We start from the raw sequence: 20,256 nt of genomic DNA on the forward strand, positions 1-20,256 counted from the left end.
CAATGGTTTTATGTAGTAAATATTGCTTGGGCGAAATCAAGAAGTAGAGTTGTGTTTAATCATTAAAATCAGAGAAAATTTTTCACAAAGCATAACCTTTCAAATAATTTTCATCTTTTATGCTTGCACTTTTCTTCACTTTGAAGAACAAGATGACCAGCAGTTGCTCTGGGGAAAGCCCTAAGAAATTTTTTCTGAAATGCATCATGTTATTATGTGAACTGTCTCTAATGTATGTTTTTATGCATATTTCAGAGCATATTTGGGTTACCTTATGCTATTCTTCTAAACATGGGGAAGAGAAAGCTCCAGGAAAACTTTATAGCACCTTCCAATACCTACAAGGGCTACAAGAAAGCTGGAGAGGGGTTTTTTGCAATGGCACGTAGTGATAGGTCAAGGAGGAATAACTTTAAACTGAAAGATTTAGGTTAGATAATAGGAAAAAAATCTTTACTGTGAGGGTGGTGAGACACTGGAACAGGCTACCAAGAAAAACTGCGGATTCCCCATCCCTGGAAGTGTTCAAGGCCAGGCTGGATGGGACCTTGAGCAACCTGGTCTAGTGGAAGGTGTCGGTGTCCCTGCCCATGGCAGGGGGTTTTGAACTAGGTGATCTTTGAGGTCCCTTCCAAACCATACCATTCTATCATTCTGTGCATATCATGACTATATATATATATATATATATATATATATAAATGATTTAATGATTTTTATATATCTCTCTATATATATCACTTTATGTATGTATAACATGGCTGGGGGTCACAAAAGCTAAGGTGTCTATCAACATTATTTGGACCTGAAAACTTTGTTATTAGGTTATCTTCAAAATCCCTTATGTTGAAACATTCTAACCATATAATTATCAAATCCTCTTCACAGAATGTCAGAAGAGAATTGTGATTCTCAAAATATTCTGGTTTAACAAGTTAGGATGTGGTTAGACTTCTGCTACCTTTAACTCTGTTAACTCATTTCTTCTCCCATTGCAAAAATAAATAATTGCTTCTTTTGTTATAACAATCTGTCAAGTTCCCAAACGGTGAGTCCTTTCAAGACTCCTTTTTCAAGATTCCTTTTTTTCTGACACTGCTACAATGTGAGTGTTTTTAGGTGGTCAGCAGCTTCAGAAGCAGGAGCTTTAAGGACATCAAATACTGTAAGAAGCAATATATCAGACACTGGCAAAACTGTCACAGAGGCAGATGTAAGATTGGTGTCCCCATCTAATTATCTACACATAAACGCAAGACTATTCCATAAATGAAGGCTTTCCATGAATTTGCAACATTGTAGCCCTTCTTTGCAATAGACTATTGTAGGCTTTTAAACATGAGCAAAAATAAATATTGCATTAAGAAGAATGGAAATTCACAAAAATGAGTTTATAGTGAAAAGTATCAATTGCTGAGAGAGGATTGTTACATAAGGAAAAGCAAAAAATTGTGCCTCCTGTGTGAAGTCAGAGAAAACAGGAGATAGAAGGGGAATAAAACACCTTCTACTTGTCCAAGAGACGATGAGCAGAGCTGTTACTTTTGTTGAACTTCTCATACAAACTCCTAGACAAGCATAATTTTTTTTTTAGTATTTTAACAATTAGTGCAATATGGGTAAAATTTTCATCTCTTTCCTCCCTCAACCCCAGGAAAATATGATGCTTACTAAGGTGAAAAAAGATTGCTTCAGTGGGTCTCCAAACCTGTCCTTGAAAGGGGCTTCTCTTATGTGGCTTTTTTTGCCAGTCTTGTTTAGTCTTTTCAGCAAGGTTATCTTCCAGAAACTGAAATGTACAGAATCCACCTTCAAGTGCAAGGTATCCCTGCCCATGACAGAGGGGTGGAACTATATGATCTTTAAGGCCCTTTCCAACCCAAACCATTCAGTGAGAGCAGATGAAGTCCACATTCAAAAGGTGTTACAGCACATTTAGTTCATGGCCAAAAAAACTACGTAGTAGACATTTGGGGGAAAAGGCATTATTTTGGGGTTTTGTCCACTAAAACATATTTTGGCCTTAAAATTCAATGTGTTTAATATTTATTTTTATGATGAGTTTAAAGCTGTGGCTTTGAAGAAGGCTAATTCCGTTCAATGGAGTACTCAGGCATTTTGTGCTACAAACATGGCTGCAGGCTTGAAGTGTGGTATAAACCTTGTCTTCACAGGTGTCCTGGGGCTTCTCATCGAAGGGTTGCTCTGGAGAGAAGGAAAACGAGCAAGCTGCAAGCAGAAGTGGAGGGCGAGAGTGGTCTCGGTGGGATGGAGCAGCCCAGCAGTTTATCTCCAGATGCAGATCAGGGAATAGTGCCAGCTGAGCAGAGCTTTACCTCGCCCGCCCTTCCCACATGGACAGACGAGTCCGGCATCGACAATCCGCCTTTTGAGGAGAACACAGTAGCAGACAGTATGTCATCACTTATCTTCTCAAGTCTCTTTTATCAGATGTGGAAACATTTGTGGTGTCAGAGCTTGTCACTTACCAACTGTGAATGTGCATCTTCATCTTCGACTCTTTTCTTTTGCAATTTTTGGAGAAATGTTACTGGGTTTTGTTTAAGTGTAAGTTTACAACTGGGATAAAGTCACAGGAAGGAAAGAAATGTCTCGGTGTGTGTCAGATACCGTGGTGATATGTATCATGTCATGGTCATGGTGCACTAGTTCATGTTAATCTGCTAGTAGGACTGGCCTCACAGTGAGATGGAAGGAGTGTAATTTCTGTAAAATTACAGAAGTTGTTTTCTAAGATGAGGTTTGTGTTTCCCTCTTCCTCCTTGCCCCCAATTGGATCAGCAACCTTCCTGCACATGGAGTGCTGTCCTGCTCGAGCAAAAAGGCAGCTGAGTTACTCCTGCATCCATCTGTACTGAATGAGCAGTAATGCCTCTAGCATGTGGGATTTTAGAGAGGAAGTGCTGAGCCTTACCACAGAGGAAGGTGGTCCTGTCCCCGTCCTTCTCCTCTGTATTTGCCATTCTTTGGCATTCCACTTTTCCTCCTCTAGTTGTCTCCATGTTTACTTCAGAAATGGGCTTCTTCCCTTGACCTGGTAACTCAATAGCAGCTCCTAGTGCAGTTGTGAAACCAGCTGACAAAGAGGTTACCGTGAGGTAACCCCTAAAATACATTTTTGTCATCGTTACCAAATGCAAATCCTCAAGCAACCCACTGTATAAAATTTATTATAAAGGACAGGATCCAAAGGATTCAGGTATCCTTTTACAATCCAAATGACCCCATTTCAGGAAGCATGGATGCTACTGTCATTAGAGAGTTGTTTCTAACAAGCTAGGAGTTTCATCAAGTAGTGGAACTAATCTATATACGCTTTAGTTTGTTGGTTAACCACTGCTTTGTGGCCTCTCTTACATTATCCTTTGGTGATTTGTTTTATTGAAAATGAATAAGTAGAAAGGATATTTATCATCTTTCTTTTTTAAAATAATTGGCAGCAAATCAACAGCCACCTGCCTTGCCTGAAGGAGAGATCACTACTATTGAAATTCATCGGTCCAATCCTTACATCGAATTAGGAATTAGCATAGTGGGTGGCAATGAAACACCTTTGATCAACATTGTCATTCAAGAGGTTTATCGAGATGGGATCATTGCCAGAGATGGAAGACTTCTTGCTGGAGACCAAATACTTCAAGTATGGAACCTAATTGTGTATTCTGTCTGCTTGCTTTCCATTCACTCCTTGCAGAACTGCTGTTAAAATGAGATGGGAGATTTTCCTTGTCAGACTATGTTGTGTCAGTGTTAGCATTGCAATTATCAGTTGGAAGGCAAATTAATATTCAGAGCAAAGCCTGTTGTTTTAGTAGTTTTGGCTGTCATGCTTTATGTTGTTTCTCGGACCAGTCCCTGGAATTTTTTCCTCCTTAGCATCTCTTATCAATGCTTAAAATACAAGTTTATTTTTCTGTCTTTAAATGATGTGGGACTTGGTCCTTATCTCAACTTTATGCATGCATTTTGAAGGAACCCAGAGTTATTTCTGGCTAACAAGTTGGCGTAACTTGTTGTATATAAAAAGCAATTTGTGGATTGTAAGGCTGGCTTCATCTAAACTGCTATTTTAATCTAGCTTCACTGTTATCTTCCAAAAGCCTAGGCAGTTGATCTGCATCTTTCAGTATGTATAAAAGAGTCAGTGATAGTCTTCAATGGCATGATTTGAAGCAAGGTGCACTAAGTATTTTCAGAAAAAAAGTAAAATTAAAATATAAGTTGGTTTTGCTTGTGTATTTTTGTTATGGGTTTAAGTAATTACCACAGACAGTATAAAAAGATCAAATTCTGTTAATTTTGACGTTTTAATTTTTATGTTAGGGGAAGGGGTTGTTTATAGGGCACTTAAGAATGGCAGTAACTGAGTGCTGCATAAACAGGACAGTCCTCCAGCTTTTTTGTATTTTTAATCATTCCACCTGGAACAAATATATTACTGTCAATTCAAAAGTACTTCAGCAAAAATGATTGCTTTTGATCTGGCAGCCTAAGATCAGTACAAAAGTAGTATCAACCTTCTTTATTTCTCTGTTTTGAAATCAAACCGGTAGAAGTAGCTTAAATACAGTAGTTATGCTTGGAATGAAATCAGTTTGCACTTCAGAAAATAAAGTCCCTTTTGAGAAATATGCCTTTTTCCTCTCATGGAGTGTTAGCATAGTGTCTGGCCAAGAAAACAACCCAAGAGGTTTCTAAAATGTTGTCTTTTCAACAAGTAATTGCAGACACTGATTGAATGCTGCCTCATTTATTTTGATACTAAGGGCTCCACTTGGTTGACAGAATAGAGAATTTGAGCTCCAGTGAAGCTTTGGAAATTCTTGCTATTTGGGTAGGTGTCAATTACAGTTTCCAAGGCCATAAATGGCAATACATTGACTGTAAACAGGAATTTACAAACTGCAGCGAGTCTTCCCTATCAACATGCTGGCACTGGGGCTGTCAGATGCTAGGGTGGTGTCCATGAGAGTCTTCCTGTCACGCCAAGGGAGAGATACAGAGGTTAAAAGCCAAACTTTTTGGAAGTTACAATACCTTTATTTCTCTGAATTTACCTGTGCATGTGCTGAGCTGTTATATTACAATGACCAGACTCATTCTCTGGCATCTCTAGTTGGGTGCAGTTACATGCAGCCCACCGTGCGTACTTTGGTTTGATATTTCTGAAAATGTCTTTAGGGACTTTTATGATCAGTAAAGGTCTAAAAGAAAGCCGGAAAGGACTATGAGGTGAAACTCAGCATTTTCTTACCCAGTCAAATGAGAAGTATTACCGTTTTAAGATCTGTGGGAACAGCATTTTGTAACAGCTACATGAAAGCTTATGTTGTCTGCAAGGTACAGATAGGTGCCTAACATTTTCAAAGTGCTTTGCAAATTGTCTCTTTTTTTATGCTGGACTGTGACTGTAATTCACGTAAAGCATGTCCTAATGAGAATCTCTTTCCCCAAGAAATGCTAAGGCTGTTCTATTCTGAAATTGTGAACTGCCTTGTAGAAAGAAGAATTACATTTTATTGCATATATTCTTTGTGCCCTTTGAATGCTTCCGTATTTTATGTATTTACTTTAGCTAAAGACAGATAAAAGTAAAACTGGACTTAATTTAAGGGCTCTGATGGATGAGCCATAGTGGTTTTTGTGGGGGGCAGCTCTAAATGTTATTTCTCCTAGCTATGCCCCTCTTCCGTTTGCCCAGGGTTACAGCCTGTCTCAGGGCAGTAGCAGAGCAGGACGTGACCATGGTTTGGTGTCTGAGCTCATGGTGCCGCTGGCAGCAGTGGCTTTGTGCTGGGCTTTGGGCTGGGGGTGGCTCAGTGAGGGTACACCATTCTGAAACCACCACGACCAAATGGTTTGGCACAGACCTCTCAGAGCCCCTCGGCTCAGATGTGTGATGTAAATGTGGCAGCTGTTGTACATAGATTTCTAGATCCTTTCTCTTCAGACGTTTTAAGCTTTGATATTGCTATTAGATGGTGAGAAGCTGCAGGTTTATATTTTACTTAGGAGCATTAGAAGGCGTAGGTAAGGCAGATCAGTATAGATCATTTGATGTTAGTTTCTGTCTGCTGAAATTGCGGGGCAGGGGTTCCTCCATGTTCTAAGGTATGTTCTAAGGGTGAAGCTTTAGTGTTGACTTTGAATCCCTTTTTACAGAACAAGCAAACACAACTCTTGTGCTGATTTTTTGTGATGCTTCTGTTTTCTGCCAAATCTCATTGCACTGTCAGTTCTTACCTTATACTGCAAGAAATGACTGAAGATTACTGATCTTTGTATCAGTGGGCCATATAACAAACACAATTCTTAGTTGTAAGGCAGGAAAATTTAATTCATTTTTCATTTACAACTGAATTTTGAGGGATACAGGTTAGAAGTCTTAAACTCTGACGTAGTTAAAGTCTGTGGAAAATCACCAAAGTTTGCGCTAAGACTTGAGAATTAGGACAGCCACCTTTTTCCACAGTCCTAATAAACAAATTTCATTATTCTGGATTCTGAGGTTTGTTTGGTTTTTTTTCATGACGTGGAAGTACTGCTTATTGTAAGACACAAACTTGCTTCAGAGATTTTTATGTATTCTTTTTATAGCTATTATTTTACAGTTTTAAGTGATGCTGGGCTTGACACTGAAAGCCAAAGTTCTTGGCCTGGAGAACAAACAGTTTAAAGATCTAAGGAAGACAAGTATAGGAAACAAGGAGAACAAAACCCTTGACCTGTGATGGCAGATAGTGTTCACTGTAAGAAAGATGTTGTCACTTTTGTGGGAAAAAGCCTAAAGGTGTACCAAGTTCAGATTAGACAGGAAAAATTTCTTCACAAAGGGGTTGTTAAGCACTGGAACAGGCTGCCCAGTGAGGTGGTGGAGTCACCATCCCCGGAGGTGTTTAAAAGACCTTGTAGATGTGGCACTTGGGAACATGGTTTAGTGGTGGACTTGGCAGTGCTGGGTTAATGGTTGGACTTCATGATGTTAAGGGTCTTTTCCAACCTAAAAATAAATTTTTTAATTGAGCAGCCAATATGAGGTTGCAGGAGATGATGGAAGGACAAGAGAGGAAGTCTAGTAGGGTCAGATATGTAGGTTGCTCTAAGGCTGGTTTTGCAGTGAGTGAATTTACTTCGGAAAGGAAAGGACTTTATTTCCGTAACGAGGAACAATATCATTCTGATATATTTTTGTTGTTGTTTTGCAGGTCAACAGCTTTGACATCAGCAACGTGTCTCACAACCATGCTCGAGCTGTGCTTTCCCAGCCTTGCTCAGTGCTGCACCTCACAGTGCTGAGGGAGAGGCGCTTCGGCAGCCGCACACACAACCACGGGGACACCCCCAGCTCCCTGCGGGAGGACAGCTTCCAAGTTACGCTGCACAAGCGTGACTCCAGCGAGCAGCTCGGCATTAAGCTCGTGCGCAGAACAGATGAGCCAGGAGTTTTTATTCTTGACCTTTTGGAAGGGGGGTTGGCTGCTCAGGATGGCAGGCTCTGCAGCAACGACCGCGTACTTGCAATTAATGGACATGACTTGAAGCATGGGACACCAGAGCTTGCTGCTCAGGTTATACAGGTAATTTGCATTCCCTGCCTGAGCTCAGCTTTATTTCTTGGGCAAAGCCTGGGGTAGAGTCTGTCCCAGACAGAATCAGTCATGTAATGCCTAAAAGCCTGTGGCAGTACAAATTGCAGTGATCTATGTTCTGGAAATAATAGTGCAGAACAGGGTCTGCTTTCGCAACTAACAGATGAACATCACCTCCTCAGAAGTGAAAAGTGTGTTAGTCTTCCCTGGCATGCAACCTGAAGGTTAGAAGATGGCTCATGTGAGCAAGCAGAGTAGCTTATTGTAGCCTATTGCTTAGCAGAAAAAAAAAAAAGAGGATTATTTTTATTCTATTTATGTATGTATTGTATTTTAATCTACCAGTAAGCTCTGTAACAAAGTGGGCTTTATTTTGTATTGATTTGCCTGTGCATGGAATTGAGTTGAAACAGGAAAGTAATTTGTCAGACTTCTTGCTGTTAACAGGTAGCAGCTGGGAAGTCTAATATAGGTCTTCCGTGAGTTCTGCATGGTAAAACTCATTTTTTGAGTGTTCAAAAGGGTTTATTCCCCATGTCTGGCTCTGCTCTGGACACGACTGTTATCCAAAGCTTGATGCAGTGTGACATATGACCCTTCCCTGTTCCCACAGGAAAACCTTTACTCCATGCCTTTCTCCCAGTCTGTAAGGAAACAGCTGCAGCACTTTGCTACTTCCTGCTGATAGGATGTTGGTGAAAATTGCTCTGTTTTTAGGAAAGTTGGAATATACCAGTAGTAGGTTCTTGCAGTGTAGTGCAGTCATCTTTGCCTAACCCAGCACCACATAGAGAACTCTGATACAAATGAGTAGTAAATATTTGTTTCAGGAATAATTTTAAGAACTTTCCTTGCAGTGAAAGGAAAATAATGATATTGGGAATTGTAATTTCAATTTCCCAATTTTTATATAGAGTGATTGAAATTTAACATTGGGTAACTTTTATCTATTAAGGTGTGGTTTTGCAGCAATAGAAAGAGTTGATGTTTTATTTAACATCTCGTAACTGAGTCTCCTGATATTCCCCAAACTCCAGAATTTGATGGTCTGCTCATGTATAATGTCTTTCTTGGACGTGTCTTTGGGAAGTACCAGAGGTGTTCAGAGCTTTTGACCAAAATCTGCAGATCTTGGAGCCATCACACAGGCATTTCTTCCATTTATTGCTGTGTGTTGCTGAAGTTCATGAAGAATGCAAATGGAATGGAGTGAATTTTAAGTTTTGAAGCTTTGTAACACAAACTGAGAAATGGTCCTTTTGACAAAGGATTTCCACTTGATGTAAATGTAACATCAGAGGTGAAGGAGGAGTGTTAACATCCCCTCCATTTTGGGGAGAATTGCAAAAAGAAGCAAGTAAGGAACTGTGCAGTCTAATCAGGAACTGGAAAATAAGTTCTGCTGTTGTCTCGTTTCACATTTTTTAATGTTTTCCTCCCTCTCTAATAATCAATATCCTGTCAAACTTGATGACTTTGTCTTATGTGTTCAACAGGCTAGTGGGGAGAGAGTGAATTTGATCATCTCTAGACCCCTGAAGTCACAGACGGTCAGTATTATCCGAGACACCGGGACTCACAACAGCAACTCACACCAACACCAGTCCCAGCAGCTGTTTCACAGCAGACCTAACTCACATAAGGTTGGTGTTTCTCCTTCTGGCAGGTATAAATACTGTTTTACTCATGTGATGGTCCAAGTGTGTAGCAAGGCAAAACTAGAAGAAAACATTATATCTTCTTTTTTACCTAATGAAAAAAAATTGTGATGACTTCCAAGTATTCAGGTCCTGCATCGTGTCTGGATTGGGAACAAAAAGACACACAACAGCTTTTCAGTGTGTTTTTGGATTTGCGGACTGCAGTGAAAGAAGCAAGTTCTATGAGCTCATACAGCTGTAGTTGTTAGACCTTCCTTGTCTAAGACAGTGGTTCATGTGTTATTCCTGTGTGGAAGAACTGTCATTCAAGGATGTTATGTTTTTGTTGCCACTGTGCTAGCTTCAGCCAGGAAGGATAGGAGGTGTGGTGTCCACAATCCAGCTTATAAAAGAGCATGTTGGAGGAATGTGTCCTCTCCTCCATGAGTCAACAGTCCTGGCTGCAAGACGCCGAGTTCTGCATTGTCTCAAGCAGGGAGAGAAAGGCGAAATGAGGAGACTGTCATGAAGCTAATGTCAAATTATCTGGAAGACCTGCAGGAATAAAGCCTCTGCTTGAGATGTTCTTGTAGTTAGAAAAATACAACTTCTCACTGTTAAGAAGTTGATTAGCATCAATTGGCCTTAGTTTGTGCTCTGGAGAGTCTACATACCAGCTGCAAAAGAAAACATGATGTATAAGGGCTTTAAAGGGTCTCTTATTGTCATCATGAAAACACGTGTGTGTTCATTTCTTAGGAGCTTCTTTGTAGTTCTGGGACATATTCTGCTGACAAATTAAGTAATGCTGATGTTCACCATGACATGAAAAGATTTGTTTCTGGTTTGTCTGCTGTCTTTTGACCATACGAATGTATAGTGTCGTCCTAAAATTGAGCATGTTTCTGTGTAGGATGTTAATTAAAACTAGACTGAGATTTTCAAGATAGGCCTTTATAAACTTTCCATCTATATTTAAGTATCTACATGCGTGGGGGTTTTGTTGGGTTTTATTTTAGTTTGGGTTTTTTTTAGGGAGAGGTAGTCTGATCTGGAAGAAATTCAGCCAAAGCTGATTTCCACTATTTAGTCCTTCTAAACTGTTCTGTTAAAGTGCTAAATGTAGTTCTGGGGTGTATTTAGTTGTGTTTTGTTCTGGAGTTTGGGTTTTGTTTGTTTGGTTTTTTCCTTAGTTTTAACAATGTTACTTATCCTTGTCAAACAGGATCTCTCCCAGTGTGTTACATGCCAAGAAAAGCACATTACTGTGAAAAAAGAGCCACATGAATCTCTGGGAATGACAGTGGCAGGAGGCAGAGGCAGCAAAAGTGGTGAACTGCCCATCTTTGTGACAAGTGTGCAGCCTCACGGATGTTTGGCAAGAGACGGCAGGATTAAACGAGGTGGGGTTTGACTTCCCTGGTGCCATGGCTGACCTCTCATTGCTTTCTGATGACTACATTCTGTGGAGTAAGGTGGTGTCAAAAAGTCTTTCCACAGATGTAGGGAAATGCTTATGGATGCTTTTCTTCATGATTCAGTAATAGAAATACAGTATTTAGTATCGCGCTTCCACCTTTTCTAGGAAGGGGATGTTTAGAGCACAGTAGCAGGGGAAGCAGATAAGACCAGGAAATGTCTGGTTAAATTCTTTAAAGCTGACAGTAATTCCTTGATTACTGGTCTGGTGGGATGCTTTGCTCTGTAGCACACACATCCTGGTTTTGTGTTTAATATAGTGGGCAGGACCACATCTCTGTCCAAGAAATCTCTGCTCCCCAGTATAATATCTGAACAGCAGAAATGCTCTGATGACAGGCCACAGCTTACCCATGCTAAGTTTACTTCAGAAGCCACATCAGTGTTGATCCTGGTTCCCAAATGCTTTCTTATTCTCTGAGACAGCTTGGGTTTGCTGGTCTTCGGGCGTGTTGCAGCACCTGCCCTTATTCCTTGGCTTTGCAGAAGGGAACAAGGAGGTGGTTAGACTCAGCATAGGTGAAGGCAGTCCTGCGTGACTGATAGCAAAGCATTTGATGATTAAAACGTATTACATGTGAAACAAAGACTGCCTATAATATATCTGCGATTCACAGTCCACAGAATTACAGAATGTTTTAGGAAAGAAATTTAGGAAAAAAATTTCACAGGTTGTACATTTAAAAAGAACAGTGTGGGAGCATCCTTATATGCTTCCAAGAGAGGGAGATTTACACCCACACACCAGCAGGTATGCTTTCTTTTTCTGTACTATGATGAAAAACACACTTGATAGAAGAACTACTATTGTTCTTTCATTGTGTAACATTAAAGTAGCCACAGCAGCTACTGGGAGGAAAAACCTTTTAAAAACTGAGTCTCATTCCAAATGTGATCCAGGTGTTCACACTTTTGCTTTGTTTTTTCTGGCTTTCATTGGTGAGACATTGTGTAAAAAAAGGAGACTGTTGCTGCTTCAATAGTTAGTAACATTCTTGTTTTCATCCTTAGGCTTTTAAAAAGTATTATGAAGTTAAATTTTAATTTTGGCAGGTTTTTTAGTGGGTTTGACTCTTTCCATATTATCTTTGTAGAGATGCTCAGTTTCTTTCTTTGAGTTAACTGGGGTTTGTACCAAACTTTCCAGTAGATTTTGAATTCCATTTTCTTCTCCCAAGTAACAAGTAAGAAAAAACAGATGACTTAAAACACTCTGTGGAACCCTGCTTATCTACAAAAATAGGTTACTTTGAGGTGTCTGTATTGTTCCTTCCAGCATTCTTCCTTCACTTTTAAGGTTAGAGTGAACCTAAGATCCACCACTGGAGACAGTTGTCATGGCATCTGCAGTAGCAGTTGCAGCCGAGCTGGTGAAATGCGTAGGGAATTTCTGTTTCAAATTTTCAGAGCAATATACAATGAAAGCCACAGTATTTGATGTGTTATGTTGAAATAAATTATACTGATCCAGCTTAATAGTTCAATACATTAATGTTTCAAACTGACAATGTAAGGCTTCAGAGCTGTTCACGTTCCCACTCTGTTAGTTCAGACTGTCTCAGATCCAAAAAATACAGTATGAAATGAAACTGTGGCATGGGAGGTGCTGTCAGTAGGAAGGACTGTCAGACTGATGTGGTCTCACTTGTGCCTTTGAACAGGTGATGTACTGCTGAACATCAACGGCATTGATCTGACTAACCTGAGTCACAGCGAGGCCGTGGCCATGCTGAAAGCTAGTGCTGCCTCTTCTGTAGTTGCCCTGAAAGCCCTGGAAGTCCAGATTGTAGAAGAACAGCCCCAGGCTAATGAAGAACAACTGAGTACCATCAGTGAAAATGAATATGATGCTAGCTGGTCACCATCGTGGGTCATGTGGCTGGGACTTCCAAGGTATGGAATGAATCAGTAGAGTAATCAGTTAGCTGTTTTAAGCTATGTCCAAGAGAGATAAAGAAGCAGAGACCTTATTAGTTGCAAGACATCTGCCATTATTTCTGCCTGTCTCACTATATTTCGTTGGCTATGTGCTTACGAAGCAGACTGTGAGCAGGAGCGATGTTTCCTTGGGAAACTCAAAGGTGAATACACTGGGTTCGTCCCTTCACAAATCATAGTGACTACCCATGTGGAATCTTCTCATTGAACACAATTCATCATTTATATTGTTTAATCATATAATAACTTTCTGTAAAATACCTAAAACCAGAATAATCATTAATAAAAATACGAAGTATATACCCATGTGCCTCTTTGCTAATCTGCTACCTGAATTTATGAGGCCAAATATTTAACTTCAGAATATTGGATTAGGCTTTGGCCATTCTGACGCTCTTGAGACATCCCTTGTCAAGACTGTAGCCATGTAACTATAGGCACACAGATGAACCTGTAGTTATAAATCCCCATTTTTTTTTTTTTCAAGAATCCACTACCATCTCTTCCAAACACAAAAACTCTTCAAGGTTTGCAATGAGCTCCCTCCTCTTGAGTAATCTGTAATCTGATGGACATCATCATGTTTCATTTGTACTCTTTGTTTTTCACTCTCATGTGGCTGCAGCTATAAGCTCATTCTGGCATTGCTTGCTATCAAGAAGAGCTTCTGCTACAGCAAACAGTGTTATTAACTTCAGTCAGGGCATGCAGGTTAATTCCTTTCTCTCTGATAGAGTTACCAGGTCTGTAATTTAAGCATAAAACCAAAACAACAACCAGACAGATTGGTAGCAGAATGCAGCCAAAGATAACAGCACTAACTATGCATTGGTCCTCCAGAGATTTCACTTTTTCTTAGTTTAACTGTCAATTAATTTCTCTTTTATTCAAGTATAAATAAGTTACCTAATCTCAATAAATGGCTCTCAGTTCTGGTAAAAGTACTCCTTTCTTTGCTTCAGCAGTGGGTTATTTCTTCTATACCACAGATGCCCATGTACGGCTCCTAAAGTTATGCTATGTGTTGTGCTGCTGTTCTTAAAAAGAGTAAAGAACTTGGCCTCTTTTTACTCAAAAGTTAATGTCTGTGTTTGAGGGGTTTTTTGGTTCTTTTTTTAATTACGGTCATTGTCAACCTCATTGGCAAGAATTAATTTTCACTAGAGAAGATACCATATAGCAGGACAGTTAGTAAGGCGTGATCTGAATTATTTACGTTCTGTGTAATAAAATGGTTAGTCATTTATATTTTCATTACTGGTGATGCATCAGTTCAGAGGTAAAAAAGATTGTGTATGGAATTTTAATTTTTACTTAAAGTAGAAGAAACCTAACTGACTGGGAGTGGAAGAAAAACACTCTGCATTTTTGACTCTTGAACTAAACACATCAGGTATCAATTTTCCACCCACATTGTTGCCACCTGCGAAAGCTCTAAAATGCTGTTCTATTACTGTCAGTTTACAGAGTTAACTGTGTTTAAGTAATTGTTCTAGCACTGCATTATTTCTTTTAAAACACTTTCCTGTCTCAAGATTGTGGGGTTTTTTGGTAATTGGTTTGAATATTGCAAAATTACTCTGGGAACAGAACTCTAATCACCATCCCTCCCCTTCTCTTGCACACTTAGCACAGTGGTAATGGTGAGACAGCAGACGTTGTGCCTACTGTAAAATTGTACACAGCTTTTTCTCTTGCTATCCTGTGCTTCCATTCTACAGCTGCCTACATAGCTGCCATGATGTAGTACTGCGGCGGAGCAATTTAGGGAGCTGGGGCTTCAGCATCGTCGGTGGCTATGAGGAGAACCACACAAACCAGCCTTTCTTCATTAAAACGATTGTTCTTGGGACTCCTGCGTACTTTGATGGAAGATTAAAGTAAGCTAATATAATAGTGGTAGAAATACTAATAGTAATAACAGCAACAAACCACTTTTAAATAGTTTCGTGCTGGTGCGACTAATTGTTTAAGGAAATACACTATGGGATCTTGTGCTGGGGGATCATGCAGCCCTGTAGTGCTTTGCCTCCCTGACGAGTGTGATGCAGGGAATTAACTGGAAAGGGATATCTGTCAGAGGGGATGGTTGTGCTGACATCTCTGCCATCTCCTGTGCTTCTCCCCAGCTGTGGTGCTGATGTCACCTGCTGTCTCCATCTCCCTGTAGATTTCTTCTTTAGGCCAAGAGAAATGCAATGTATATGTGCAGAACTAGCTAGCTTTTGTCTTCCTAGAGAGCAGCTAGAAATGAGAACTTATCTCTGTAAAGTAGGGAAAAATCTTTTGTCCTTTCATATAACTTTCTGAAGTCGCTGCTGGAAACCCTGGTACTGAAGATGGGTGCTGCTGCTTCAATGGAAGGGCAAGAAAGTAGATGAAAAATATCTCTGAGAAGATTGTTAAGGAATCAAGTCCCCATGGCAGTGCCCTGAGAGTCATTAGTTGGCAGAAAAGTCACTGATAAATGAAGCAAGTTCAGCAGAGGCCCCTGAGGTGGTAGGAGCTCGTGCACTTGCCCCACAAGGAGAGGGCTTCAGCGGCAGCCAGCAGCCTCTTCCAGTACATAGAAGGAGATTATCAAGGAGACAGAGGCCAGGCTTTTCAGTGATACAAGGCAAGAGGATGAGAGACAGCAGGCACAAACTGAACAAACAAAGTTGAGACTGTAAGGAGAAACTATTTCCCCTGGGGATAGTCAGGTAGTGGCATAAGTTGTGTGGTCTCTGCCCTTAGAGGTTTCTGAGACTTACCTGGGTAAAGCTCTGAGAGTCCTGGTGAGATCTTACAGGTGACCTTGCTTGCAGCAGAAGGTGGACTGCAGACCTCCTGAGGTCCCTTCTAACCTTAAAGATTATATGATTTTTACTTACACATTATGTTTGGATGCAGCCCCCAGGTCTAGTATCCAGATACAGATCTTAGCCTCGTGTAGGATTAGTTCAGAACTAGGACTTAAAATTCCTATTTAAGTTTCTCTTGTTCATAAACTTGATTTTGTGAAGGTGGCAGTCAAGAATATGCAACTTGAAGTTTCATGGCATGATTTTTACATGTAGATTTGCTTACAAAGTAACTTAGGAAAAAATGTGCTTACGCTTAGAGCGTTGACAGTAATTGATTTTTCAGTTCAATGACTAAATAAATAAATGAAAAAATAACTTGGCTGAACACAAAATTACTTGTTTTTTTTTCCAACTGTGGAACAGTTTGGATTAAAGTAAAGATCTCAGTTCAACTCAAATAATTTCAGGTTGGGGACTTAATAACTAGAAGTCTTCACACAAATGGAAATTCAAGCATCATTCCTAAGAAGGGGGGAAGAGTCGTCATGGTCACATTTAGCCCCTTGTAAAGAATGGAAAAGATGCTCATGTGATACTGTGATATAGTACCCTTGGTTCGAATGTACTGTCTCACTGAGAATACGAACTTAAAAATGGTCCATTAATAAGGGAGAGCTCCTTAGAATCTGCATTTTGAGCTATTGTGGGGCAGGTCTCTTTGAAGCTGTTCTGTTTTGTTTAAGTTATCTAAATGTTTTGTTAGGCTAGAAGAGAAGGTAGTAAATAACTTTACAGCTGAATACTTTAGATAGTTTTCTGCTTACATGATCTGTCTAGTGTGATTTTATAGAAGGTGAAATGACTTCAGCAGAAAGGCTGGGTGAGTGAGATGCCACTCAGTGAACTGTAGCATTGTGGTTTGGGTAATGTGGTTCCTTGGTTCTGACAGAGAACGCACATTTGACTGGTCACACTGCATCCTCTTCCTCTGCTCTAGCCAGGTGGAGGGCACCGGGAGAGTTCAGGAAAGCATCTTTTTGCCACCCATTTTGGTGCCTCCAATACTTGGGCAGATCAGTTTCAGGAAAAGTCCCGTTTAATCTCCTAAGTCATGTTCAACTGCTCTGGGGAATGCCAAACACACACTCAAGTCGCAAAGAAGAGATGTCTGGAGATGGAACAAGCTCAACATTGGAAGGACTTACCTGCCTTTTTGAAATTTCTCTTGAGTGTCTTTAAAAACCAAAACTTAACCCTTTGAGGTCAATTTTCTCAGGGCCAGCAAGCAACACCCTCCAAAATGTCTCTTCCCTGCTTCAAAACACAGAGATGCTCCAACTTCTCAGTTGAACCATCTGCTGAGGGAGATTTCAAGCCAAACAGTTATATTTGACAAAATCATAAGCCACTGAAAACAAGGTTCTCGGTTGGAATGTGGTTGGTTGGTAACCATAAGTATCTTTACTTACACCTCCTACAGCAAAGGCATGTTTGGTGTAAATGTGTTATAATCCACACAAACAGAAATGCTTCTGTCATGCACGTGCTACTTCATTATCTTCTCCTGACTCCATTAGGTCTTTCCAACTCGCTCTTTTCACGTTTCCCTCTACGTCTGTTCTTAATGCAGAACTATCTTTGTATTAGAATTGAATTTTAGTGATTTGGGAACTTCCCAGATGAGTTTCATAGAATCCTAGAATATTTTCAAAGTTGGAAGGGACCTTTTAAAGGTCATTTACTTCAACACTCCTGCAATAAGCAGATATATCTTTCAGGACAGACTTAAAATTGAACCCTTTTGGGTTTTTTTAGCTACCTGATGCAAACCCCAGCAGTGAAGTGTTGTTTGTTGGTATGTGCTAATTACAGCAGAGCAGGACTTATAACATGGTTTTTTCTTTTTCTTCTTGTGTTTTTTTTAGGTGTGGTGATATGATTGTTGCTGTAAATGGACTGTCCACGGTTGGAATGAGCCATTCTGCACTCGTTCCCATGCTGAAAGAGCAGAGGAACAAAGTGACTTTAACTGTGATTTGCTGGCCTGGAAGCCTCATATAGATGTGTGAATCACTTCTGTTCAAAGCAACGTCTTCTTCTAGATAGCTGGCACAAAAATTTCCTCTATCTTTTTTTTCCCTATTAGTACAGCTGGTTATAAGCAGGGCCAAAACTGCTGTATTTTCCTTTTTTACGGGCCTCTCAGACTTACTCTATATATTTTTCCAGCCTTAGATGGCTATTTCTGTTTGCTGTGTCTGTTGCTGACACAAATGCAAATGTACACAAGCTCACAGAGGAACTCCCACTCCAGTATGGTTGTCATTGAGTTTTTCTCATCAGGCTTGTAGAGTCAGCAGAAGAACTTAGCAGTTCTTCGGGTTTCTCTGCACAGTCCTCGAGTTATATATGATATATAAATGTAATATTCATGTGCCCGCTCTTCCCTACAAAGAGAACATGTGTCAGTTCCAGAATGACACGTTTATCTGCTGCTATGAATCAAAACCTGTTTCCAAAGGTACATCTCTTCATTTTCTAAGCCTTTCCAATTTTGATTCCATATTTCAGACTGATTGAAGTATTCCATCTTACTCATCAGAAATTACTTGGTCCCCCAGATTTTTCTTGCAGGGCATCAGTGTTCATAGAAAAGTAGGACAAAAGCCTGATATTACTGGAATTTTTATAAAGTGCAATAATTGGACTCTTTGTTAGGAAACTTTAATATATTACAGAGTTTGTACCCTCTAATGACAAGAAATATGGAAGTAATTACCATTGCAATGCTGGCAAGAATACACGTACCCAAGGTCGCCTTTGAGTAAATGGCTTGCAGTATTAGACTTTACTTTACAAATGAATGTTTTGCTATGTCAGAGAATTTTGATGAACATTTTTATGAAGATCATTTTTACCATTTCTATTGTAGTTGTCAGCTGTCTTTATTCAAGTGTGGAAACAATACTTTGACTTGTACTTTCTAAATGAGAGAATTATTTCCGGGGAAAAAAGCAAGCTATTAAGAAACCATATGTTATGGTTTACAGGTGGGCAGGCTAGAAGGAAGGCTCTTTGATTTCAAGTCCAACTGCAAAGTTCACTCTTACTCTGTCATCTCCTGACAAATGTGCAAATGCCTTGATATCAAATGCTGAAACGATCTTTTTTGCATTTCAGGATATTTTTTTTTCCCTTTAGAGAGCACCTGCTATTAAGTTGTCAGTAACACTATTTGTCTTGGATTGTATTTAATATTTTTACAAACAAACCTGTAACTTCTAGACTTTGCCTTTCCATGATATTTGCAGGCTAAGCACACATTTGTGTAAGAAAAGACGGGTGGAGCACAGAAAAGTGTGCTGACCTGGAGCTAACCCTGTGTGTTGTCAGTGTTCTCAGTATTTGCAAAAGAGCTTCATTTATAAACCAGGTTCCCAGCCGGAACTGATTTTCTGAATGACCTCTGTATTGTATTATTAATTACCAGAGAATGTATTTGAGAGTCACAGCATATTTCAATTGTGAAGCATGAACTTTATTTTCAGACTTAGCTGGTATAATATTGGGGCATATTATCGCATGTCATTAATCCCAGTAGCTTTATTTTCAAAAGAAATGAAGTTACTATTTTGCAAAAAAAGAAAAAAAAAGTTAAAATCTCATATAAGTGAAGTGGGTTTATTCCTCTCTGTAATGTATACTATCGGTTTCATTTCATAATACTAAAATACAAAAGAATGTCCTCTCCAGTATATTACTGTAGTGAGAATCCTTGTTTCTGAAACAAACACCAAATTTATTTGATACTCTAATTTGAGAACAAGTTTTCTCCTGTCCTCAGATGATGTTTAACTGTATGCTTTGCCCTTAATGCAGACTTTTTTGTAAAGTACATCTTAGTGTAGACTTTAGGGAAGTTTTTGACATATGTATTAGATTTAATATTTTTTATTTTAAAAATTACACTTTTCATTCGAAATTCTGAAAAAATATTTTTAGATTTTTTTTCCTTTTATATGTTATATGTAACAAAAGCATGGGTTAGCTTATACTTTGCAGTTTTGTTTCTGTGTGCTGTAGCTTTTGATCAGAATATTTTCAGAATAAATTCGCTTCCTGAAACATTTTTCCCCTTTCTCTTGTAGCTGATAGTTGGGTTTGGTTTTCTGTGCCTTCTGTTTTAAATTATTTCAAGTTTATTTTTTTTCCACATACTGCTATCTAATTGTATGGTATTAATGAAGGATGAATGAAAATAAAAGTTCATTCTACACATTGTAATAACTCAAAGTATTGTCTCACTCTTTCCAAAAGATACTGGTAGCTCAATGCAGACTCAGTTTGAAGGTAATTTTTTTTCTGCCATGATTTATCATAAACTACAGTTAGTGAATGTACCAAAAGGGTCTGAGGGCATGCTCATCCTGCCAGGGCAATATAGCAGCTGTTTAACTAGTACTCAGTGCTGAGAAGTGTTTCTAAAGTGGAGGTAAGATCTGTGCCTTATGGTACTTTGCCACAAGTAGCGTTTCCTCTTTCCCCCTCAGTGCCAGCTGGTACTGATCAGCTGGAGGATGTTTTCACAGCAGAGATTTGATGCAAGGAGACAGTCCTGCTGGAAACATCGGTTTTACAGCAAAAACTTGAGCCTCCTGGTTATCAGTTCCCATTTCCATCTCCTGCAGGCAAGTATGCTCTGTCTTTAGATGTCTGCAATGCTAGAACAAGTCTAAAAGCAGTTTCTTAATGAATTACAGTAAAGTTGCCTGGAGTCTGTATTCTTACTCCTTGCAGTAGTTA

General features: G+C 39.5%; 1 protein-coding gene across 5 annotated transcripts in view; it reads left to right on the forward strand.

Annotated features, from left to right (window-relative positions):
• Positions 1–19,737, forward strand: part of LNX2 (ligand of numb-protein X 2) — a 57,790-nt gene extending 38,053 nt beyond the window's left edge. For all 5 annotated transcript variants that reach the window (XM_027677818.1, XM_027677821.1, XM_027677820.1 and 2 more), the window contains exons 3-10: positions 2,175–2,413; positions 3,462–3,661; positions 7,227–7,598; positions 9,107–9,253; positions 10,476–10,653; positions 12,391–12,622; positions 14,389–14,547; positions 17,379–19,737. In XM_027677818.1, coding sequence (XP_027533619.1) covers positions 2,175–2,413; positions 3,462–3,661; positions 7,227–7,598; positions 9,107–9,253; positions 10,476–10,653; positions 12,391–12,622; positions 14,389–14,547; positions 17,379–17,514 — 1,663 coding nt within the window. In that variant the 3' untranslated portion in view covers positions 17,515–19,737. The remainder of the gene's footprint in view (positions 1–2,174; positions 2,414–3,461; positions 3,662–7,226; positions 7,599–9,106; positions 9,254–10,475; positions 10,654–12,390; positions 12,623–14,388; positions 14,548–17,378) is intronic.
• Positions 19,738–20,256: the final 519 nt, after the last annotated feature.

Source organism: Neopelma chrysocephalum, unplaced genomic scaffold, assembly GCF_003984885.1.
Source record: "Neopelma chrysocephalum unplaced genomic scaffold, ASM398488v2 Primary Assembly neopelma1_43, whole genome shotgun sequence".
Taxonomy (NCBI): domain Eukaryota; kingdom Metazoa; phylum Chordata; class Aves; order Passeriformes; family Pipridae; genus Neopelma; species Neopelma chrysocephalum.